The sequence below is a fragment of the Oryctolagus cuniculus genome, chromosome 5, assembly GCF_964237555.1.
Source record: "Oryctolagus cuniculus chromosome 5, mOryCun1.1, whole genome shotgun sequence".
Classification (NCBI taxonomy): domain Eukaryota; kingdom Metazoa; phylum Chordata; class Mammalia; order Lagomorpha; family Leporidae; genus Oryctolagus; species Oryctolagus cuniculus.
The window spans coordinates 84,885,568-84,910,986 of NC_091436.1; the positions used below are offsets into that span (position 1 = coordinate 84,885,568).

The 25,419-nt window shown below is 39.9% G+C and overlaps 1 protein-coding gene across 14 annotated transcripts in view; it reads right to left on the reverse strand.

Moving 5' to 3' along the window:
• The window catches only part of ORC3 (origin recognition complex subunit 3), a 91,995-nt gene that overhangs the window by 22,081 nt on the left and 44,495 nt on the right, over nt 1-25,419 (reverse strand). For 4 of the 14 annotated variants that reach the window (XM_070073792.1, XM_070073794.1, XM_070073795.1 and 1 more), the window contains 8 exons: nt 25,303-25,419; nt 24,429-24,508; nt 13,476-13,609; nt 10,168-10,244; nt 9,162-9,262; nt 3,518-3,659; nt 2,017-2,133; nt 1,038-1,160 (listed from right to left, as the gene is read on the reverse strand). In XM_070073792.1, the coding sequence (XP_069929893.1) occupies nt 1,038-1,160; nt 2,017-2,133; nt 3,518-3,659; nt 9,162-9,262; nt 10,168-10,244; nt 13,476-13,609; nt 24,429-24,508; nt 25,303-25,419 (891 nt within the window). Of the gene's footprint in view, nt 1-152; nt 571-1,037; nt 1,161-2,016; nt 2,134-3,517; nt 3,660-9,161; nt 9,263-10,167; nt 10,248-13,475; nt 13,610-24,428; nt 24,509-25,302 lie in introns of those variants that run through there. The other 10 variants (XM_051854484.2, XM_051854487.2, XM_051854482.2 and 7 more) reach the window with 6 other exon arrangements.

Below are 25,419 nucleotides of genomic sequence, written 5' to 3' on the forward strand. Positions count from 1 at the left end.
AACTTTAGGACCTTGTAAGTTCTAAGAATAAAAGAAATGGGGAGACACAGGCAGTTTAGGACTTAGCTAGTAGCCAGGAGAAATAAACTAAGGTTTGTTACTCTATACATACTAATGTGAGGAATGAGTACTATTAAGCTAATTGCAAATAATTTATACTGGATAAAGGAATTTATTACATCTATACACTTTGTTCAAGGATGATTTACTTATAATTTAGTAATGACATAGTACAGCAGTAATGTATGGGAACAATGTAAGCATGTTATAGGTTGGATTCTAAATTAAGATATTTTTTATATATATGTGTTTGGGTTAGCAGTGTATTTTCTGGTTAAATATCACATTGGTAAATGCTATACATTTCTTAGGAAAACTGTATCCAATAGTGGTATGTAAATATGACCCTTTTTCAGTTAGGTTCAGTGTGACACTTCTGGCTTCAGTCACTTGCTTTCTAGCAGCCTCCCCATGTTAGCCTTGCCACATGGTCAGTCTTCTGTTTGGTAGGTTTTATAAATCCTAAAAGTTCTAGTTCAGAAACAGCTCTAATAAACCTAGCACTGGAGACTAAAGCTAAGGAAATTGTGTTGTGTTTTTGACAAAAAGAGGTTAAGCTCTCAATATAATTTGGTAAAATGAAGTAGATAGTTCAAATATATATTCCTAAATTTAACTATATTCTTCACTGGAAAACATGACATGTAATTAGAGTCCACTTTCAGATATACATGAAAAAAGTATGTAATGCTTAACTAAATCTGAATTTTCATACAGAATAAAAACTGCACCCCCACCCATCCCCTGGCTGCACTTCTCAAAGTACATTAGAAAATAGAGGACTAAATTTCACTTTTGGCAAATTTTAGAATACGATCAATAAAAATTTGAGATCAGATATTTTAGGCTTGATTTCATTTTAAATTTGGAATATTTAGAAATTACAATTATTTGGGGATAGTATGGTTAATACCATAATAAAGTTGGTTGGAGTATGTCTTTTAATCTAATGGAGGTCTAGAGATCTACAAACTTACTTCTGTGTGTTCTGGGACCATTGTAGAACTGATAAAAGGATACTGGATAATTTCATTCATTTCTTCTGAGGGTGTAGAATCTGCATCCACTTTTTCAGCAGCTGTGACAACTGTTGCAAAAGCCTTTTGAACAGACAGAAGAGAATAAAAATTGCCACAGTTCCCAAACATCTTTTATTACACTTCTGATAGTTCTGTGATTAAGCCAGGACCAACACTGCTGCTGTGATAGCTGGTATATCAAATTCTCAAAACACCTAATGATCACTCAACTACACATTAAAAAATAATGTAATTGTTACTAATAATCTTGTTTCAGATAACTAAGAATACTTAGAAAACAATACCAGTCAAAAGGTAAAGCAAGTCCCATTTCCTGTGTTATCAACCTCCCGTGCCCTAGGAAAATGCCTGTTTTCCTTGGAAGCAGCCAATTATGGGTATTTTTAAATAGTGACATCTTTCAACTTAGGGCCTTCAACAGAGTTAATACTATTGTAATACTATTCTGGGGAAAGGAAGAATAGTTATTTATTTTAAAGAATAACAGTTGTCCAGTACTTTGCCAAGTGTTCCCTGTACTTCCGGATTGCAGAATCTGTTGGTAGTCCTTCCAGTATCTTTTTAAAATTTTATGCAAGAAGGGAAATTCTAGTTAATAATACACTTCTTTATCTGGTTGAATAACATAACTGACCTAAATCGTTTAGCTTTTGCTTAATGCTAAATATTGGGTTAGGTTACATACTTATTTTGATTTGGCATCAACATAGAATTGGCTGAGCTGAGGAATGCAGGATCTGAGAAGAGATTGGACGCAGGGATTGTTGTGGTTTCCTAAGGAAGTTTTCAAGTATGAGGCAATTTATGCTTTCCAAACAAAAGAAGGAATTAAAAAATAAGAGTTCCAAGGTAATAAAATACTCCAGTAAGCTCTCAAGGCAAGCCAGACCAGTTTGCTCCTTTCCCTCTAACCTACCTCTGACCAGTCCACAAGGTTGATTAGCCTGCTACATTCCAGGTGCAGTTTATAAGCTATGCAGATGTCTGGGGCAATATTTGGAATGCAGCCTTCTTCACTTTTCAGTGCTTCATTCTGAAAAATAACGGTGAACTAAGATGATTACCTTTTACAAATGATTAGGAACAAAATCAAGACATTAAGGAAACCCCTAACCTAAATTTAGTATGCCAGTAAATATCTCTTGGTTTTCTTTTCATCTACTCTTCTATCGTTAGTTAGACCTTGTTACATTTAGGTCTTGGTCATAATCCCTTTGGCTCCTAGTCACCAAAAGAATATTCCTAGGATCAGAAACCAAGCATATTTCTCATATTAATGTTATCAATTTCTGAGATCATAATACATTTCTGATTGCCATGAAAAGTTTATGGAGTTCTTTGGGAATATTTGATAAAATGGTACTTCTAATATTTATAATTAGCTTAATTCTAATAATTGCTACTGTATTAGTAAATGCTAACCTACCACTACTAGGGATATCAATTACAGTTGTCAACACTACAGATCTTAAGGCCTTTAGAAACCATCAGCGGTTTTTCAACTATTTGAGTTCCATTGTCAAGAAAAACCACAAAACTTTACATATGTACCCAGGCCAGGATTAAAGAGTTTTAGCTTGTGGCTTGTATATTAAGAATAATTGTTTTTTACTTCTCGGTTCTGTAAATAAGAAATTCAAACCCCCACCACCATCTTTGATAACAGCTGGCTTATATCTTCCTGTTGAGTATTTCTTGGCAATACTTAGCATGTCTGTGTGCCATTTTGCAGCAGGAAACGGGTACTAAGTGCTGCCTGCTGTAGTTTTCATGAAGTCAGGATCTTGTGGCAACATTTCTAAGTTCCTTAACTAAATTGACAACTCTTCCCAAATTATATTACATACACACACTGAATGTTTAATGTGATCATTTTATCAGCTATATGAAAGCTAGTTTTTAAAACTCTATAAACTGTCTTGTGCTCTCTTTAAAGGGTTTCAGAGTTTTGTGTTTGCCACCCTTTAGGCAAACAGTATCCTTAGTTCCCTAAGGATACTCTCTAAGAACAGAACTTTCTTTGTTTTAAATTCTGATACAGTTTAAAGTATGTGTGTCTGTTTCTATCAGAAGCAGCCATTTGGGTTTTTAAGTAATTTTATCAGGCTGTATTGCCTGACCTGCTTTTTTTTTTTTTTTTTTACACCTGTAGGAAACATTTTCTTTATTTTCAGGGGAGTAGTAGCATTACATTCTTGACCTCAATACCTATATTGTCTGGTTTTAGATGAAGGTCAAAAATTGGCACCATCAATTGAATACTGATTCTATTACTGTTTTCACTGGGTTAGAAAATCTGGAGGTCTAAAGAGTTTTTAAAAATACATGAGGTACAATCTCGAGCTGCCAACTCTTCTCATTAACAGTGAAGCCCAAGACCTCAGCTAAACTGTCAGAGAACTGAGTCTGCTTCTTACCTTTAGATAATAGTAAGGATTGTTAAGTGCAGTATGAAGGGCGATTCGTGGAGCAGCATTTAAGTGTTCCCGAAGGGTGTGAGCAGCACTGAAATACACCACCTCATGCAGAGGCTGTGTCTCGGGAGGTGAAAGATAATCTCTGAAAAGGCCAAAATCTGGTATTAGACTCTAGAAAGCAAGGGTTTATTTTCAGTTTTGTCAATGTTTTGTGGAGGACTAAACAGTTATTTATAATGCAAAATCTATGACCCAAACCAAATAAAACAAAACCCAAATCAGGCCCAATGCAGTTTCACTCAGAATTATACTTCTTGAGGCTCTGGTATGCTGGTATCCCACATGGATGCTGGTTTGAATCCTGGCTGCTCCACTTCTGATCCAGCTCCCTGTTAATGTGCCTGGGAAAGCAGAAGACGATGGCCCAAGTGTTTGAGCCCCTGCACCTACAAAGGAGACTCTAACGAAGTTCCTAGCTCCTGGCTTCGGAATGGCTCAGCCCTGGCTATGTCCTTTTGGGGTGTGAACCAGCACATGGAAGACCTCTGTCTCTGTCACTTTTTTTTTTTTAAGATTTATTTATTTACCTGAAAGTCAAAGTTACACAGAGAGAGAAGGAGAGGCAGAGAAAGAGAGAGAGAGGTCTTCCACCTGCAGGTTCACTCCCCAATTGGCTACAATGGCCGGAGCTGTGCCAATCCAAAGCCAGGAGCCAGGAGCTTCTTCCAGGTCTCCCACACGGGTGCAGGGGCCCAAGGATTTGGGCCATCATCTACTGCTTTCCCAGGCCACAGCAGAAAGCTGGATTGGAAATGGAGCAGCTGGGTCTCAAACCTGCGCCCGTATGGATGCTGGCGCTTCAGGTCAGGGCGTTAACCCGCTGCACCATAGCACCGGCCCCTGTAACTTTCAAATAAATAAATCCTATATAAAAAAAAAAAAAAACCCTTATTTTTAAAAACTTCCTCCAAACTTTCCAGTACAAGAAACTACTTCAAAGTTAAACCTTTAATAAATGTGTATATTACTTCAAGTATTAATTTCATGAAGTTAATTTTTTTAGAAAACGGAAATATCTACAATCTCTATCGTAGCAAACATCTAAATCTTGGCAGTGTTTAAACACAGGCCTCAGGCCTGGATTAAGAGTTAAGGAAACTGGAGGTAGGCAGCTAGCCTATTGGGGTACCTGGGTTTGAGTCCCAGCTCTGCTCTTTCTTTCTACCTTCTTGTTACTGTGCACTCTGGGAGACAGCAGGTGATATCCCAAGTAGTTGAGTCCCTGCCACCAATGTGGGAGACCTGGATTGAGTTTCTGGATCCTGTCTGGTGTGGCTCAGCCCTGGATGTGGGGATTTGGGCAGTGAACTAGCAGGTGGGAGATCTTTATCTTGTCTCTGTCTCTCTCATTCCTTCTTTCTCTGCCTTTCACATGAATAAATACCATTTAAAAACTTCCATATAACATGAGATTACTCTTTTTTCCATCTATGGGCTAGATGACAAACCAATTTTAATGAAATCTGAACTTTATAATTTTTTATTTACCTGAATGGCAAAGAGACAAATAGATCTTTCATCTGCTGGGTCACTCCCCAAATGCCTGCAACAGCTGGGGTGGGCTCAGTCAGGCCAAACCTAGAAGCCCAATCTGGAGGTCCCACGTGGGTGGCAGGGTCCTAAGTACCTCAGTTGCCATCTGCTGTCTCCCAAGGGTGCACGTTAATAGGAAGATGGATCAGGAGGCACGCCAGACACTGTGATATGGGATATGGGTATCCCAATTGGCATCTTAACCACATGCCAAATGCCTACCCTGAAATCTGAATTTTTTTTCAATTTTTAAAATTTATTTAAGGTGAATAAATTTCATGTACTTCATATATACAGATCTAGAAGCATAGTGATACTTCTCACCCAATCCTCTCTCCTGTTCACACTGCCACCCTCCTCATTCCTTTTTTATTCTTTTAATTTTTACAATGACATACTTCCAGTTATTTTATAATCATAAGCTTAACCCTCCACTAAGTAAAGAATTCAACAAACAGAAGAAAAAAGCCACTGTTCAACAGTAGAGACAAGGGCTGTAATCATCAATATTCAAAATGTCAATTTCACTTATATACATTACATTCTTTTGTACTCAGTTACCACAGATCAGGTTATTTGTCTTTTTGGGACTGGCTTATTTCACTGAGTATGATTTCCAGTTGCATCCATTTTGTTGTGAAAGACTTTCTTTTTTATGGCTGAGTAGTATTCCATAGTGTAATATACCACATTTTCTTTATCCAATCATTGATTGATGAACATCTGGGTTGATTCTGTATCTCACCTATTGTGAATTACGCTGCAGTAAACATGGAGGTACAGATAACTCTTTCATATGTTGATCTGAAATCTGAACTTTAAAAATAAGGCATTAAAAAGTTCACTTTGAACATGGCATTGAGCCCATCAGCTAATTTGTGCCATGACAGTGATGTCACTCTTGGGTGACGTGAATAGTAGCAAATTGTAAGGGAGAAGCATTGGCACACACAACCCAAATACAGAGTAGCAAGTCACTAACTGGACTAGTTAACTCATAGGCCTTCATAAGGAAGATTCTTGGGGCTTAGTCCAGTCCTGAGCTTAAAGTGTTTTGGCCATGTGACAGACTGTGTCAGTTAATTTTCCTACCAGCTCAAGCAGAAGAAAGCAGCTATGTCAGTGTAGCCACCAGAGGCATATCCTCTTTCACATGCCTTGTCATTCTCTCCCCTTGAAGAGGAATCCACTTCCAGAAATTCCCTCTACATCTGCTCTATCTGGTGTGGTCACTGGTTTTGGAGAAAAAGGAGTGATACAAGAGTCACCATACACATCACTCCTCACCATCTCCTTCCTCCCCCTTCTCGAGCTACTGTACTCATCGCACTTCTAGATGCTGTTTCTACTCCAGAGTCAATTAGAACAAAACCTATTCACAGAATGTATAATTTTGACTATGTTAGGTTTAAGATAGAGGTGCGGAGACAAGCTCAAGATAGAAAAAAACTTTAATTGTAGAAAGGATAGCACAGTAAAATAGGATTTTAGCCTACCTGGACAGCAGGTGGGAAAGTCTGATGTAAGGCTTCAACCCCCAGGTTTTGGGCACCTGTCATTTTATGCTGTGTTCCTGGAAAAAGGCCATGTATTCCTACAGAGACCACTCTACTATGATAAAGTGGGCCTGGATGAGCAAAAAGCCCCCTTGGCAGGTGTTTATTAGAATCAACAATTATACTGGTCTTATCAGCCCAAGATGTCCCTGGCAAGGAACTGTAAAAGTCAGAGTCAGGCTAGCAGAATCTTAGATAATGAAAATACCACGGTGTTATCCTGAGGGTCATTTAGCTTGCACCTAATTTTACCAGGTGTAAAGTTAACCATTTGTGTCCCTATGGCCTAGCAAGTCCTAACAGACTTGACCCTCACTAAGGAACAGCATTCTAAACCTGAAGAACTTCTCAGGGAATTGTTTTTTGTGATGTTCCTTGCCTTTGTGGCTGGCTGGCTACCAATTTGTAATTTCTTACTATAAAGATCATCATGCAGTCACTTCTCAATCATTACACATGGCTGCCATTAGAAAACCTTGTTGAAACTTCTGCTAGCTAATAATGATTGGAAATCTAGTTCAGAGACTCCAGCTATTGCCTCACATTTGTACTTCTGTATTTATCGTCTTTAGTTTCAGGGAGTTCTCAAGGCGAAAAGCCTTTATAAATGTCTTCAGAGGTAAAATAAAATTACCTGCCTTTATTTTGTTTCTACTGGGCTACATAAGTTGAATGATGACAAGAACAAAACAGAATCATATAATATCAGAATTACTATCCAACTGCAGACTTGGAGGCTGGTGTAAAAATACAGTGCTACAACTTATTTGTTGTAGATGAGTTGTAAATGAGTCTGGCACTAGAGAACAGCATTATGCTCATTTCAGATTCAGATGGGATTTACAAACAAATGAGAGGTGTTTCTCCAAAGAGATGTTTCTGATGCAACTGTTAGGATTAATAAACAAGGGCTACAAAGTTGAAACTCGGTTAACTTGTGGTAACTTATTCTAGGCTCTCAGGATTTGGCAATTCATTCTCTCACCCTTGGGTATTTTTGCCACGAGTTGCTCCTGGTGTACTGTGAACTCTGCCTCTTGAACTCTATTGCTTATCTGTATTTGCAATTTCTTCTTCAAAGGTCCTTCAGAAACTGTTGAGACGGCCCTTGGGGGCAGTGTGGGAAAACAGAGAGGGCTTTGGACAGACATCAGGAACTGGGACTGGGTGACCCTGTACGGGTCACAGAGGCTTTATACTACAACCTAATCTCTTCCCTCCATAGACAATCTTGGTAAAGACAGTAAATCCTAGTATGGAAGATTCTGTGATTTCCTAACAGAGTACATTTTCTTAATACCTGCTCAGCATTATTTCAGTAACAGCTGACAAGGGTAGAAAGTCAGGCATATTGGGTCAAAGATCATGAAAGAATGACTGGTAGTTTCAGAGCCCACGATATGGGAAGCTGACATTTGGCCTATCATTGATGCCAAATCACACTGCAGAAGTTAGTGACTACAATGGTCATGACATAGTAAAAGGGAAGAGTGAGGAGCTCGGGGCTGGAAAGCAAGCACAGGAACAAATGAAACCTGGTAGGGCAAGATTAACTCTTCAGTTGTAAAGTGTATTTTTTGATGAATTGCATCACTTTGCTGAAGAGATATATTTCTATACTGAACCTTTTTGTGTCATTCACTTGATCACTTTAGACTTCTCCCTAAGGACCAGGAACAATGACCGCACCCCCACGTTGTCCTAGAAAATGGAACTTCTCACTTTCAGGAAGGACATATCATTTATCAGGCAACCACTCTGTCTTCAATAACTGAGCAGCTGTTTTTCAGTATTCTATTCTATTCAATTGTTGGATTTGAACTGCTATTAAAAATCAGAAAAGAAGTTCTATTTCTATATTTTATTAATCATTTTCTTTTGCATATTTCTTAAGCTTTTTAACGAAGCATATTCCAACTTTGTCAAAGGTAACAAACAGGTGACTTCCATAGCTACCAAAGCGGCTTTTGGGAAATCTATGAATCAGAATGATCTGGGTTTCCCAAGCAGGAATCACCTTAAAACCGAGGCTGCACTGGTAGACTTCTGTATTTACTGAGCACATCTCCATATGGATTTATTGTTGATAATGAGTTACACTAGTATTTTTCGTAAATTCTTTATTCAGGGCAAAATAGGGCAGCATGGTTAAGGTTAATCTGCCTGTTTCCTGGGATTGACCTAGATCCAGCATCTACTTCTTACAAAGATAAAGTGTAATGTGAACACTTTGTTATTAGAAAGGGGAAAAATGCTTTCTATCTTCCAGTTTCTCTCCACTTGGTCTAATGAACCAGATCCCATTTAAACCTGCCTTCTTGAACAGACAGTGAAAGAATGAACTAGAGCAACTGATTAGACTTCTTGGTAAGGACAGAAAAAAAATAAAAAATTATTAAGTAAATGGAGCTCTCTGAAAAGCTAGGAGAAAATGTTCTGGATTACATTCTTATTCCAGTGTTGTTTGGAAAAACAGCAGAATGTTTAGCTCTTACCTCACCAGAGAGTCAATAAAGTTCACAACTTTTTCTCTGAGTACTTCAAACTTGGTTTGCTTCTTACTTGTTCTTCTTAACTCCTTCATTTCCAGCAAGGACTAAGGATAAAAGAACATCTTTTCTGGTGATTTGGAGCCAACAAACTATCAGCAGGAGCTCTACTGCTCAGGCAGAGGCAACTGATACCTTTCCATAAGATGACATGTACAGAGAAAGAACCAGATCAGAATGGGTTTTGTTTATTTTTTATTGTTAAGCTCTGGTAAAAATCTCTTCTTTTAGAATTTTTTAAAGTACACACTAATGGATTTCCAAGGAAAGAAAAAAAGCAGTTATTACATTATTAAGTTACATGGCAGAGTGCTCCCTATTCACACTCTTGGCGCATATGAAAAAAAGGACCTACAATCAGAAGAACTTGCCTTCTGTGGTAACTAACAGAACAGATTCCATGTGTTTTGTTTCACTTAGATGGAAAGTTTATTCTACATCTATCATAATTTGCTATCAGGATACAAAGAAGGTTCTTTGACAATCAAGATTCCAAAATTAGAATTATTTGAAAAACAGTCCATTATGAACATACTGTGGCTCAATTCTACTGCATACTGTGAATATGCACTTAAGCAGGAAAAGTATTTCAAACTAATGAGTTAGGCTCTTCTGAATCTCAATTTGATCAAACAGGAAAACACTTCAGATAATCAGATTTTTTCTTGCCACAGTGTTTCCATTTTCCCTTATAGTTAATTTTGCTTCTCTGAGCCTGCAGGAACAGCTTGTGCCTATGTTGCTTGGTAAACTCGAATGTGTACATGAACAGTTAGGATGGCAATGGGATCAACAGGATATTCAGTTTACAAGTGAGTTACACAGTCAGCTTTTTTTCTGGTTGTGGTTTAAAAATGAAAACAAAAACATTTAGGCAGGGCTAATGCGGGGCACAAACTAAAAAAAGAGAGCCTTACAGGATATAGCTGGAAGGAAAAGAAAGTGACCTGACCTTCTGAAGATGATAGAGGTCTGTCTTCTGAAGTCCCTTTGGCTGTGACCCAGAACTATCTTCTTCCTCTTTGGCATCTGCTTTTAATACAAAACCAATATATAGCCATTAGAGTAAATCTAAGTCATGAGACCAGACATTTGTACTAATTCAAAGGAAGTAAAAGTTTTACTTTTTTTATTAATGTGGCAAGGGATCAACTATCCTTCAGTTAAATGATTTCTTCCAGAAGCTGAAGGTCAATAAATAGTAAATAATTTATGCTGTAGTGAGGGCTTCACAAAACCAGCTACTGAATTTTAGAACTGTTACCAAAATGAAAACAAAACAAAATATAACCAAATAAAAAACCCTCAAAGCAACAGCAAAAAGCCTCAAATATTTGTGCTGTTATAAACAGCTTTTTTTAAAAAAAATCATACACACTTAAATTGCTTTCCTTTGATAATGCCAAGACTGTAAATGACACACTACACCCTGGCAGCCTTGGTCTGAAGCAACACTTTTGAGCATAATGAGTATAATGTGCAAAAGTTTTGCACTAATCTATGAAAATATAAAGTGGATCATGGTTCCTTTAGCTAGGGGGACAGAAAACCGTAACTAGGAAAATGTAGCTGTGCTGCTTCTAGACAGCATAAAGCTCTGACATCCTCCAAATTCAGGGTTGCTTTTGGGAACCTGACGATCACATGGTTTGGCCTAAATCTAAGACCTCCTGTGTTAGATGCAGCTGGAGAATACGCATTGTTCTCAAAGAAGAAAATTCTTTTTGGCTAAGGATAATTTCTTGTTCAAAGAAAGTGAGATTAAAAAATCTACTTAATTCTTTGTCCCATTTCATTAACATAAAGCAGAGCCTTAAAAATAAATCTGATACTCACTCTGCCTTACTTAATCTTCCCCCATTGTCATTTTAAACCCAAATTGTGGGGCTGGTGCTATGGCACAGTAGCTTAAGCCACTGTCTGCAGCTCAGGTATCCCATATGGGCACCGGTTCAAGTACCAGCTGCTGTACTTCTGATCCAGCTCCCTGCTATTGTGCCTGGGAAAGCAGCAGAGCATAGCTCGAGCCCTTGCAACCATAAGGAAGATCTGAAAGAAACTCCTGTTCCTGGCTTTGGCCTGGCTGAGCTCTGGACATTGAGGCCATTTGGGGAGTGAACCAGCGAATGAAAGATCTCTCTCTTCCTTTCTGTAATTCTGACTTATAAATCCACATGAACCCAATTTTGTAAAAGATTGAAATTTACCTAATTTATCTTTTCTAAGTCTCTTGTACTGTTTATGTTCAGTAATCACAATTAGGGGGCATTTTAAATTATGCATCAGCAAGGAAAAAAAACAGTGAGTTGGTGAACATAGGTGGGCTCTAGTCTAGAATCTGTCAGTAGCTGCTGTGTGATCTCAATCAAGTTACTTTCTCTCCTTGGACTTTACTTTCTGGTTATAGCTGGACTCACTGACACCAACCTCTGGACCTTTACAGTTTTTATGTTCTGAAAAGTGGTCCAGGTTTTACTGTAGTGGCAAAAAAGCAATGACCACAAATAACCTGAAAGGGACCCGCGAGGTGCCTGTGAGAACGTCTTCATTCTGACTGCTCATGCCAATCATTTGCCAGCCAGGCAGATGTTCTCTCTCATCTTCCATGTGTGAGATCGCATCAACGATGGAGAGCTATGGAGAGTCTACAAAAGCAGCTTCCTGGGGCCAGCACTGTGATACAGTGGGTAAAGCTGCCGCCTGCAGTGCTGACATCCCTTACCTGCACTGGTTCATGTCTGAGCTGCTCCACTTCCAATCTAGCTCATTGCTACAGACCTGGAAAAAGCAGTGGAGGATGGCCCCAGTGTTTGGGCCCCTGTCACCCACATGGGAGACCCAGATGAAGTTCCTGGCTCCTTGTTTCAGCCTGGGTTAGCGATGGCCATTGTGGCCATCTGGGGAATGAACCAGTAGATGGAAGATCTGTCTCTCTAACTCTGATTTTCAAAATAGATAGATAAATCCATTTAAAAAGGTTAGGGGGCAGTTTCCTAAATCCAAAGGAATTTGAAGACAAAGGAATACTTGAAATATACAGAAAGGACTCAAATGGCCATTACAAATAAGTTATTTTCACCATGCCATATCCAATTCTATGTGCTTATATACCAAGCTGTTGCTTTTTGCAACCTCCATTAAAATTTTTCCTAAATCGGGGTTAGCACAGTGGGATGGTGGGTACAGCTGCTGCCTGCAATGCAGGCGCTCCATATGAGCACGAGTTTGAGTCCCAGCTGTTCCACTTCCAATCCAGCTTCCTGCTGATGGCCTGGGGAAGCAGCAGAAGATGGCCCTGGTACTTGGGCCCCTGCCACCCATGTGGGAAACCCAGAAGTTCTAGGATCCAGGCTGTAGCCTGGCACAGCTCAGGTCACTGTGGCCATCTGGAGGAGTGAACCAGCAAATGGGAATTTTCTCCCTCTCTCTGTTTCTCTTCTGTCTCTGTAGCTGTGACTTTCCAATAAATAAGTGCTTTTAAAAAATTTCCCTAAATAGAGGAAAACAATGAATTTTTTCTGTGCTATGAAAAGAAACAGAACAAGAGAAGAGCCCATGAAAAGTTAATGATCACTATCAGAACATGGTACGCTTTAAGGACAAAGAACTTGTGGAGCATTAGGGAACAGAACATGGTATCCTATATGTAGTCAGGCACCTCCAGCATTCAGCAAATGTATGTGGAGGTCATGCAAAATAAAGGAAAGGAACTCCCCAACACTGAAGAATGCTAGTCTGCCTTAGCTCACTTAGGACTTTAGAGTCAAGCTTTTGTAAATCAGATTAAAGCATGCTTCATGCATATTTTGGTAATCAGCATACCAATGAACCTCATTGCTGTGAAAGCAGTTCATAGCTATTAATTTTTCAGGCTTACAAATGATTTATGCAGTGTTTCTGAAATCTCTAAAGAACCTGATGAAATGCTTCAGAAAAAAAACATCCAAAGGAGTATGTAATTAGAATGCCCAGCTACTGTCTTTAATCTTCTTTTTTTTGTTGTTGTTGCTTTTTCTTAGGTAAGTCCTCCAACTGCCCACAATACGGGGACATTTTTTTTTTTCTGCTCATCTGATGCCCTGCATTGTTTAACCCAAATCTACAAGAGGAACATTTGGCCTCTTTGTGATTGTTAAGATGACTGATCAGGAACTACTTTATCTCTTCATCTCACAGCACATCAGAACATGGGGTTTTCCATGTCATTTTAGTTCAATGACTGTCAAAGCCAGCAGAGGTGGCAGGTTATTATATTCTCACCATCAAGGCTCTGAAACTGGGCCAGGAACTCCTCTATTTTCTTTGCTGTGCTGCCAAGCTGCTTTTCAGAAGAGGACTTAAAAACACTGGAACATTTCTGAAGTATGGTCATCAGTTCATCCTTTGCCAACATCCTAGAACAGAATGAGAGAAAGGAGATGTAATATAACTGGAAAATTAACATTCTTAAAATATTATCTATAAGTTAAATAAATGATTCTGCTCAAAGATGGGGCAAATTCTTCATTAACAGCTACCAACTCTTTGGGGAGAGATTCTCCTCAGCGTATGTGACATTCAGAAGATTTCTTCAACAGTTCTCATAATGAAGCTTAGCTCAGAAAATTGACAAAAGATCTGGGTTCATAGCCTGGCTCTGATACTTAACCATGTTTGTAACACTGAACAAGTTTATTATACATGTCTGATTCTTGGTTTCCTTGCCTATAAATGGAGATTAAAAACTCATGTATTTTGCAAGTTAAATGGAGATGTAAAAATTAAATGAGAAGATGCAGTAGAAGAATCCAGCGCAGAACTTAGCACCTAGTAAGTATTTAATGTTTGTTCCTCTTTCCTTCTGATGTAAACATGCATATGCGACAAGGTCTAATGAGGACATGACACTTATGCTAAATACAAACTGATTCAAAAGGACCAAAAATATAAGTATCACAATCATTTCTTTAATTATTACTACTTAAACCTATGCTTTACATTTCCTGTTGGCTGCATAGCATGTCAGTAAAGTCATGGAACTTTAAACTCAGGAGGCAATTTTGCTTGTTATTATAGCATAGGCAGAGTGGTTGAGTTATGCATTCAAGGCCATAGAGAAAATCTTTGATAGAAATGGAGGGAGAACACAGATATTCGAAAATTACCATCCTATTCTCAGAGCCATGACATATAGGATAGCCCCACTAAGATCACACTTGGTAACACATCAGGTGCAATCAGGTCAGTATTTAAAAGCACTAAGTGGTAGCATTTCACAGGTATACAAACTATTCCCAACAAAAGGAACTAAATCAATTAAGACTATAATGACTGGGGCGGGCACTGCAGCATAGCAGGTAAAGCTGCTGCCTGAAGCACCAGCATCCCATATGGGCGCAGGTCTGAGTCCCAGCTGCTCCACTTCCCACCAGCTCTCTGCTATGGCCTGGGAAAGCAGAAGATGGCCCAAGCCCTTGGCCCTCTGCACCCGCATGGGAGACTCAGAAGCTCCTGGCTTCTGACTTCGGATAGGCCCAGCTCTGGTCATTGTGGCCATTTAGGGAGTGAACAACAAGTGAATGGAAGACTTCTCTCTCTCTCGCTGCCTCTGCCTCTGTTTCTCTGTAACTCTTTCAAGTAAAATAAATAAATGTTAAAAAAAAATTGAGTACCTTTTTTTTTTTTTTTCGACAGGCAGAGTGGACAGTGAGAGAGAGAGACAGAGAGAAAGGTCTTCCCTTGCCGTTGGTTCACCCTCCAATGGCTGCCACGGCCAGCACACCGCGCTGATCTGAAGGCAGGAGCCAGGTGCTTATCCTGGTCTTCCACGGGGTGCAGGGCCCAAGCACTTGGACCATCCTCCACTGCACTCCCTGGCCACAGCAGAGAGCTGGCCTGGAAGAGGGGCAACCGGGACAGAATCCGGTGCCTCGACCGGGACTAGAACCCGGTGTGCCGGCGCCGCTAGGCGGAGGATTAGGAGTACATTTCATAAAATGTGCTATGTATCTTTGATCACTGTCAGTCATATATTAAAAAAAAAAAGACTATAATGACTACAAGTTCTAATGCTAAACCATAAAGGCATAAACCATCAAATGCAGAATATGGAGCATTCTGCAGGACTGACTTATGTATGACAAACATTTTTCAATAATAAAAAAATTTAGAAAAATTATTATTATTACTAAGTGGGAAAAAGACACAAAGCTGGAGACCAGCATTGTTGCAGAGTGTGTTAAGCCACACCTGTGACGCTGGAATCTCATATGGGGGCCAGTTTAAGTCCGGCTGCTCCATTTCTGAGCCAGCTCCCTGCTAACATGCCTGGGAAAGCAGCAGAAGATGGCCCAAGTGTTTGGGCTCCTGAATCCATGTGGGAGACCCAGAAGAGGGAGGCTCCCAGTTCCGGCAGGCCTAGCCCTGGCTATTGTGGACATCTGGGGAGTGAACCAGCAGACAGATCTTTCTTGTCTCTGTCTCTCCCGCTCTCTTTGTCACTCTGCCTTTACACACACACACACACTCACAGCTAAATAGACTATGACTACTAATAAATTAAACTGGTTACTTTGACAAAAATCTAAACCCCCCCTAAGAAACAAAAGAAAACAAAAATACAGAAACTCATTCAGTTATACTAAATTTTACCCATTTTAAAAAGTAAAAAGGTGCTCTTCCTCTTTCTACAATAATTATTTAAAGTGTAATCTTTACCTGAGAATGAATAGCACTTAAGATGTCAAAAACTAAGAGAAGTCAGACACACTTGAACAACCAGTTGTACCTGACCTTTAGCTCTTTTCACACAATCAGTATTTCCAGTGTTCAAGAAATCACAGGCACTGGCTTGTGTGGAGGAGAGAAGAGGCAGGGCTAATTTGGCTGGAGGCCTGACATTAGCAGCACACTGATCATTAGCTCCCCAGACCACAGGCGGTCACATTGTGCATATATTTTGAGCTCAAAATAACTGAATAAAAAGGAAGGCCAAGCTTAGACTATCATTCAACTTCAGTGTGCCAAAAAAGAAATAAATAAATAAAATAAATGGCACCATGTCTCATAATTTTGAAACCAAACCTTAATAGGCATAACTTTTAATGTGATATTTAATTGAAAGGGTTAGCAATTTCACTTCATATAAAAACTTCCAGGGAGTCAGTCATTTACTTCTCTTATTCTTAGACAAAGACTACATGCTTATAGTCTACAGAGTAATAAATGAAATGATTTTACTTTTTTCCACAAACTCTCTGGTTTCATGTAGAACAGTAAGTCTTAAGATAAGGCTAATTAGAAATCATTTAACCAGGGGCCACCGTTGAGCAGCGGGTTAAGCCATCTATGATGTCAGCATCCCATGAGTGCCAGTTTGAATACTGACTGCTCCACTTTGCATTCAGGTCCTAGAGATGTGCCTTGGAAAGCAGCAGATGACCCAGTCCCAGCCTTTGCAGCCATTTGGGGAGTGAATCAGGGGATGGAAGATCTCTAACCACTCCAACAATGTAATTAATCCAATTTTTTTCCAGTAAAATTACACACATACAGAATCATCAAAGATTCCTGCTTTTATAATTATTATTCAATATCATAGAATCTAATCACTGTAATAAAATAAGAGGCAGACAGTATAAACATAGAGGAGACAAAATTTACTATTTGCATGATTGTGTAATGTTAGAAAATCTAAGAAGTGTAGCCGGAGCCGCAGCTCACTAGGCTAATCCTCCGTCTTGCGGCACCGGCACACCGGGTTCTAGTCCCGGTCGGGGCGCCGGATTCTGTCCCGGTTGCCCCTCTTCCAGGCCAGCTCTCTGCTGTGGCCAGGGAGTGCAGTGGAGGATGGTCCAAGTGCTTGGGCCCTGCACCCCATGGGAGACCAGGATAGGTACCTGGCTCCTGCCATTGGATCAGCGTGGTGCGCCGGCCGCAGCGTGTCAGCCGTGGCGGCCATTGGAGGGTGAACCAACGGCAAAAAGGAAGACCTTTCTCTCTGTCTCTCTCTCTCACTGTCCACTCTGCCTGTCAAAAAAAAAAAAAAAATCTAAGAAGTGTAATAAGATATGTGAATATAAAAAATATTCAATTTATATGTAAGCAACATATATTAAACTATAATGAAAAAAGTATGTTCAAAAATGGCAAAAAAAAGCTATAGAATATATAGCCATACACTTAAATATGTAAGACACAAAAAAACTGCGATTCTGAATAAGTGAATTGATATGTTAAATTCAAACATTCAAATTATAAAGACACAAATCATTTCAGATTAACCTATACTTTTAACACTGTTTGAAACAAAATTTCAGTGGCCATATTATCAAATCCAATACAAGTATTCTAAGTTTATCTAGAATAGTAATTGTTTCTGAGAAAGACAAATATGTATGTACTTGACTGTATGCAACAGGGCTGTTATAATAACAAAAGGTATAAGATACAGTGATTAAAATCAGACAGTACTTAGATAGGAACAGACAGATCAATATAAGAAAATAAAAACCTAGAAAGAAGAAATCACTTTAAAATCTAAATTTACTTGTGTGACCCCTCCAATGGCTCTCCCCTTAATTCTAATATTTTTCTATAACATTTATCAATTTTTTAAAAAATATTTATTTATTTATTTGAAAGTCAGAGTTACACAGAGAGAGAGAGGAGAGGCAGAGAGAAAGAGTCTTCCATCCACTGGGTCACTCCCCAAATGGCTACAATGGCTGGAGCTGTGCTGATCAGAAGCAAGGAGCCAAGAGCTTCCTCCCAGTCTCCTATGTGGGTGCAGGGGCCCAAGGACTTGGGCCATCTTCTACTGCTTTCCGGCAGAGTGCCGGATCTGAAGTGGAGCAGCTGGGTCTCGAACCGGTGCCCATATGGGATGCTGGCACTTCAGGCCAGGGTGTTAACCCACTGTGCCACAGTGCCAGCCCCAACATTTATCAATTTTTAACATATATTGTGTTTCAAAAAGTTTGCAGAAAAATGGAATTCAAAGGGAGTTTGGCAAATGACAGAGATAGAGTTTCAAATCTGTGGGAAAAAGGTATTATAAAAAAATGTCACCACCTTACATCATACACAGAAATATATTTAAGGTAGAATAAAAATGTAAGGATAATGTCATGCAGGGGAAAGAACTAATCCATTAATCATAAAATCCTAGAAGAAAACAAAGAAAGATGGTTAAGCCTGATAACTTCCAACATCAGCAAGAGGGTAAGGAAACACAATGGTAGGTTGTTAGTGCAAATGTACCTAAGTACAACAGTGTTTATATTTTAGACTCAGAAAATCTTCACTTATGTATTTTGTGAATTATATAAATGTACAAATACACACACTATTACTCTTTGTAACAGTGAAGAATTAGAAACAACTTATATATGTGTCAATTAAATAAAATGTTGATACTTTCAAAACATGGGACATTATATGATTATAAAAAATGAAGGGGGCAGGGCTGCCGCTGTGGCATAGCAGATCAAAACTGCCATCTGCAGTGCTGGCATCCCACATGGGCACTGCTTTGAGATCTGGCTGCTCCACTTCCAATTCAGCTCTCTGCTATGGCCTGGGAAAGCAGTGGAAGTTGGCCCAAGTCCTTGGGCCCCTGCATTCATGTGGGAGACCTGGGAGAAGCTCCTGGCTTCAGATCGATGCAGCTCTGGCTGTTGCAGCCAATTGCGGAGTGAACCAGAGGATGGAAGACCTCTTTCTCTCTCTCTCTCTGCCTCTCTTTATCTCTGTGTAACACTTTCAAGTAAATAAATAAGTCTTAAAAATTTTTTTTTAAAAATGAAGTGGGACAACATGTAATACTAATAAAGATAACATTTATATAGTAAGCATGATTTGAAACTCACAACTTTATGATATAGGTACTACTATATGATATAGGTACTACTATGGCTAATTTGAGAAAAATCTTTAGTGGAGTGTGTGTGGAAGCAGGAAAACAAGATACAAGGCCACTGCATTAATCCATATGAGATGACAGTTATCTGAAACATGGCAGTTCTAGTGAAGGAAGAAGAGGTCTGAGTTTTGAGAAATTTGGACAGCAGAGCTCAGGTTTTTGGCTTAAACAACCAGAAGGATGAAAAGAATGCAGCAAGATGACAGGTTTCAAGGGCAAGATCCCCAGCTCAGTTTCTGCACAGGTTAACTTTGAGATGTGTATTGTACATACATGTGGAGGGATTAAATGCACAGAATCTAAGGAAAGAAGTATGGGCTCACACCTAGCTTCCAAGCACAATGCTAAATCAAGGAGAAGAAAAAGCACCAAAGATGACTGAGAAGGGTTATAAACTGAGGAAGAAAGAAAACCAAGAGAGTCTGAGCCCTGAACTGGGTCAAATGCTGTTAATAGGCTAAGACAAATCAAGACAGAATTGACCATTACATTTAAGAACATGGAGGTCAATGGAGACTTTGATAAAACTAGTTTTGATGGGGTGCAAAAGTCTACCTGTTGGGGCTGGTGCCGTGGCTCACTTGGTTAATCCTCCGCCTGCGGCGCCGGCATCCCATATGGATGCCGGGTTCTAGTCCCAGTTGCTCCTCTTCCAGTCCAGCTCTCTGTTGTGGCCCGGGAGAGCAGTGGAGGATGGCCCAAGTGCTTGGGCCCTGCACCCACATGGGAGACCAGGAAGAAGCACCTGGCTCCTGGCTTTGGATAGGTGCAGCATGCTGTCCATAGCAGCCATTAGGGGAGTGAACCAATGGAAGGAAGACCTTTCTCTCTGTCTCTCTCTCTCTCTCTCTCACTGTCTAACTCTATCTGTCAAAACAAAACAAAACAAAACAAAAAAGTCTACCTGTCATCAGTTTAAGAAAAAATGAGAAGAGTGAGTCAGTCAGTGAGAATGTTTTCCAGTTACTTTTTTCTTTTTTTCTTTCCTTTTTTTTTTGACAGGCAGAGTTGAAAGTGAGAGAGAGAGAGAGAGACAGAGAGAAAGGTCTTCCCTTTTGCCGTTGGTTCACCCTCCAATGGCTGCCGTTGCCGGTGCGCTGCGGCCGGTGCATCGCGCTGATTCAAAGCCAGGAGCCAGGTGCTTCTCCTGGTCTCCCATGTAGGTGCAGGGCCCAAGGACTTGGGCCATCCTCCACTGCACTCCCGGGCCATAGCAGAGAGCTGGCCTGGAAGAGGGGCAACCGGGACTAGAACCCGGTGTGCCGGCGCTGCAGGCGAAGGATTAGCCTATTGAGCCACGGCACCGGCCAATGTTTTGCAGTTATGATGCATCCCAACTAGCATTTGTTTCAAAAGGATAGCACCGACAAAAACATATCAAAATTAAAAAGCTGGAAAACCACTACATGAGAATTAAAGGAAAGAAAAAAAAAAAACATGTCTAAGGTCATATTAATGCTGCAAAAGAGCTATTTATCTTTAACTAACTAGATTAAGAAATGATTACATAACCTTTAAGTAAATGTTTCAAAACACATGTGTGGTACTTAATCTGTGTGTACGTGTGTGTCTAAAGCTTCTTTAAGATAGAAAGAAAATCACTAAGCAATCATTAAACACAATCATCCTGCAGGGCAACGGGGTGTTCTGTTTCATCACATGAAAAACCAATGATTTCTTGGGGTCAGAGTTGTGAAGCAGTGGATTTAGCCAGTGCCTTCAATTCCAGCATCCCGCATCACAGCACCAGTTTGAGTTCTGGCTGACTCTATTTCCAATCTACCTTCCTGTTGGTGGGCTTAGAAAGGCAGCAGCAGAAGATGCTCCAAGTAATTGGACCACTGCCATCCATGTAGGAGACTGGGATGGAGTTCCTCGCTCCTGGTTTTGGTTCTGTTTAGCTTTGGCTTCTGTGGTCATTTAGGGAATGAACCAGCAGATAGAAGACCTCTCTCTGTTTCTATTTCTCTCTTTCTCTCTCTGTCTCTGTCTCTCTCTCTCTCTCTCTCTCTCTCTCCATGAAAGAAGAACAAAGAAGAAAAGCCAATAATTTCTGGTTAAGGACTAACTATATAAACCTCTGATTATGAGAATAAGCTATAAGGAGAAAATGGCTAATCCATGAGAAATGAAAGATCTTCTAACAGAATTCTCAAGTTCTAAAGAGACATCACCATTATAAAGCAGCTTGGAGAAATATTCAAAACTCAAATCTGCAAATGTATACATATGAAGTCTGGAAATTAAGAAAACAAAGACAAAAGGCCTATGAAACAATCCTCACAGAGATAAACAATTTCAGATTAATAAAGCAATCTCATATGACACTAACAATGAAATAGAAGCCAAAAGTATGTTTCATATTAGATGCCACTGGAGAAGCTATTTGTACTCACAAATGGAGGTTTACTATCCAGTCTATTGGTTCCTTAGCACTCTAGACCTCCTGCATCAAAGCAATTACCGCTCGATCGTAGCTGCATGCCCACCTGTCCACCTGAATCTCTTACTTTACCAAAACTCTGTGTAGGTAAAGGACCAGGGTCATCTTTGTTATTAGATGAATGGCTCAACAAATCTAGCATTAAAAACATTTTTTGAGTGGTTAAATAAGGCAATGACTATGCAATGATAAAGCATTTCATGACCTAAGCCCTTGGTGAACAGCTGCTCTAAAGCAAATGGAAGTCATGGTCCCTTTTGGATACCACAGACCTTTGAGGAACCTTGTATGTCAAAATAAGGAAATTTAATTCCAGCATATGTTAGAGACAACTTTAGTAAGAAGAAATATACACATATTTTACTGATGTACTTAAAAATATAACCCTGAGTTCACAAAAAAGAAAGGGTTGTCAAACTTAAGTTTGATCAGATATTCTGGAGTTTAAAAATTAATATTTTGGGGTTGGCATTGTGGCATAGTGGGAAAAGCCACTGAGTGCAATGCTGGCATCCCAAGTGGGCACTGGTTTGAGTCCTGGTTGCTCCACTTCCAATCCAGCTCCCTGCTAATGTGCCTAGGAAAGCAACAGAAGATGGCCCAAGTTCTTGCACCCCTGCACCCACGTGGGAGACCTGGAAAAAGCTCCTGGCTTCCGCCTGGTCCAGCCCTGCCCATTGCAGCCATTTGGGGAGTGAACCAGTAGATGGAAGATTTCTCTCTCTGTCTCTCTGTAACTCTCCCTTTCAAATAAATAAATAAATAAATATTAAAAAAAAAACTAATATTTCTGGGCCAGCGCCCTGGCGCACTGGGTTAATCCTCCACCTGTGGCGCCGGCATCCCATGTGGGTGCCGATTCTAGTCCCAGTTGTTCTCTTTCAGTCCAGCTCTCTGCTATGGCCTAGGATAGCAGTGGAGGATGGCCCAAGTGCTTGGGCCCTGCACCCACATGGGAGACCAGGAAGAAGCACCTGCCCCTGGCTTCAGATTGGTGCAGCTCCAGCCACTGTGGCCATTTGGGGAGTGAACCAACGAAAGGAAGACCTTTCTCTTTGTCTGTTTCTCTACCTGTCAAATAAATAAAATAAAATCTTAAAAAAAAAAAAAAGCTAATACTTCTTGGTAGGCCATCATGTGCAGCAGGTAAGATGTAATTGAGATGTCTGCATCCTGTATTACAGTGTCCAGTAAGAATCAACTGGGTGTTTGAAATAGGAATGCTTACATGAAGAGAAAGCAAGAGAAGTCTCAGAAATATTCTAGTTGAAGTAATCTTATGAATACAAGGAAATCTTACTGGGATTTTAGAAAGTGAAATAAAATACAGCCTTTCAGATTGAGTTTCCATGGGACTTATTTTTCCAGATAGCATGAAATTAGTTTCCTATCTTACACTGCACCTGCTAGATCACTAATATTTGTGTTATTAAGTATCTGGACTTAAAGTGCTTTTCAGTGTCAATATTCCTCCTACTGTGCCCATATTAACAAATATTCAGTTTTTAGACTTCTTTATATTTTTATATAAGCAATTATATACACTGAGAAAAAATATAAAACTATGCAGAAGTTTAACTCAAAACTGACTTCTCTTTCTCTTTGTCAAGTGCACATTATTTTTATCAAAGATAAAAAGTCACCATACATATAAATAGAGGCCAAGGAATACAAATGTTCTACCTTTAAAAGGCATACTTCTTGGCCATGAGCTCTCTCAACTGGCCTGTTCCTCCCTGAAAACATACTTCAATGAACGCTTCTATCCTTACTTTCATCTCTTTGAACTAATTGATTATTCTGCTGGCAAAAAGGAACCGAGGAAAGCCTGTTGCCCCTAGTGACAAAGAGAATTTCTCTTCCTGGTTTCCAACTCATGGACTCAAGAAGATCCTCCAGTATTCTTGCAGTGAATTTTCTTTTTGGCTGAAGGGAGTTGGAGCTGTCTCTATTTTAAAACAGCCTTAAGCAAAAGCCTTCAGGGGGCCGGCGCTGTGGCACAGTGGGTTAACACCCTGGCCTGAAGTGCCAGCATCCCATATGGATGCCGGTTCAAGACCCGGCTGCTCCACTTCTGATCTAGCTCTCTGCTACGGCCTGGGAAAGTAGTGGAGGATGGCCCAAGTCCTTGGGCCCCTGCACCCACATGGGAGACCCAGAAGAGTATCCTGGCTTTGGATTGGCACAGCTCCAGCCATTGCAGCCAATTGGGCAGTGAACCATCGGATGGAAGACCTCTCTCTCTCTGCCACTCCTCTCTCTGTGTAACTCTGACTTTCAAATAAATCTTTAAAAAAAAAAGGTATATGTGTCAGGGATTGCACCTGTTAATAGCCTAAGATAATTATATAATAATAGATAAAGAATTTATGAATTATCCAATGCTAATGTGGGACAGAGCCAGCTTCCCAGTAGGGGGAAGGCTTCAAGGGGCACTGCGTATTTCTTTTTGCTTCTAATCAAGGTCAGCAGTGACCTCCTTTACAGAGTGCGTATCACCCAATGATGCTGTTCCTCCACCCAAGCAGGACAGGGCCATGGTGACCTTATCTTCCAAGATTTATTTTCCCTGCCATGATGTCAAGCCGATAGGGTCCAAATGATCCATGCCTGGGCTCTCCTCGTGTTTTGTCAATATTTGACTCAACTATCACTGGGTCTCCTTTAAAGCAAGGTAAAGCTAACAAAGACATGGATGATTGCTACATTAAAGATACCATAAGCTACAAGCACAAATTGAGATACATATAATGTTCTTAGACACAACATGGCTACTCATGAAACTTGGCAGGCAGAGTGTTGAAGGAAGGTGTTACTGGCAGACTCAGAGCAGACCAAAAATAAAAATTAAAAAAGAAGCCAACCCTACCTCAGTAGCTGCAACGCTGATGCATACTCCTCTGAATCCCATATGTTCTTTTCTAGACATGTGCAGTACAACTCTCTGATCTGTAAGTGAACAGCATATTCATGAGGAACCAAAAGTGGTATGCTAAGTTTACATACTATTCATTTGGGAATATCATACATGGTCAACACAAAATTAATGTTATTAAAACAACTATTTTATTTAGATAAGAACAGAATCAGGCTCTGTAACAACACAATTTTCTCAAAAGTAAAACAGAACTATTTGGGGAGTGGCTAGTATCACTGGTTACTTTGGAAAAGGAAAATAATAAAAGTGACAAAAAGATGCTCAATGGCAGAAATTGCTTCATAAACAAGTTACTCTTACATGCTTGCATTTGCTCTCCAAAGATTGGAGTTATGATGTGAAGATCTAGGAATGTGGACCTTTTCCATTTTCATCTATTCTACAGGTGGGTCATAAGGATTAAGGTTCTACACAAAGGCCAGAACTGCAAACAGAACTACTGCTTCTGTTGAACTTCTTGGTGCAACTGAAGGTTAACCATTAGCAATATCAAACAGATACCTTCTTCCAGTTCACTAAGAGCAGAGAAGCAACTCTCAGAATAGGAGAAAAAGAAGTTTAAAGAGGGAAAGTTTAAATGCCCCTGCACAAACACATGGTACGACAATCACCACCACTAGCATTCATCAGAACAAAAAACATTATTTTAATTACCACCAATGTGTACAGCTGGAATGCATTTAGACTGTGCTGTCATTTTATGTGGACTCATTTCCAGTTCTGATGCCTGAATGCTATACAAATCAAAGGAAGAAAGCAGTAGTATCCCTACTTTATAGACTCCAAATGAGGACACCTTAGTTACCTGTCGACCCAGTGGGTACTTGGGAAGAGAAGAGGTGAAGTTATGAAGGCATTTCAAAGCCAGAAAATAATTCACATGGTAAACATGCAGGTTTTCTAATAATGATTGTGTTTCCTC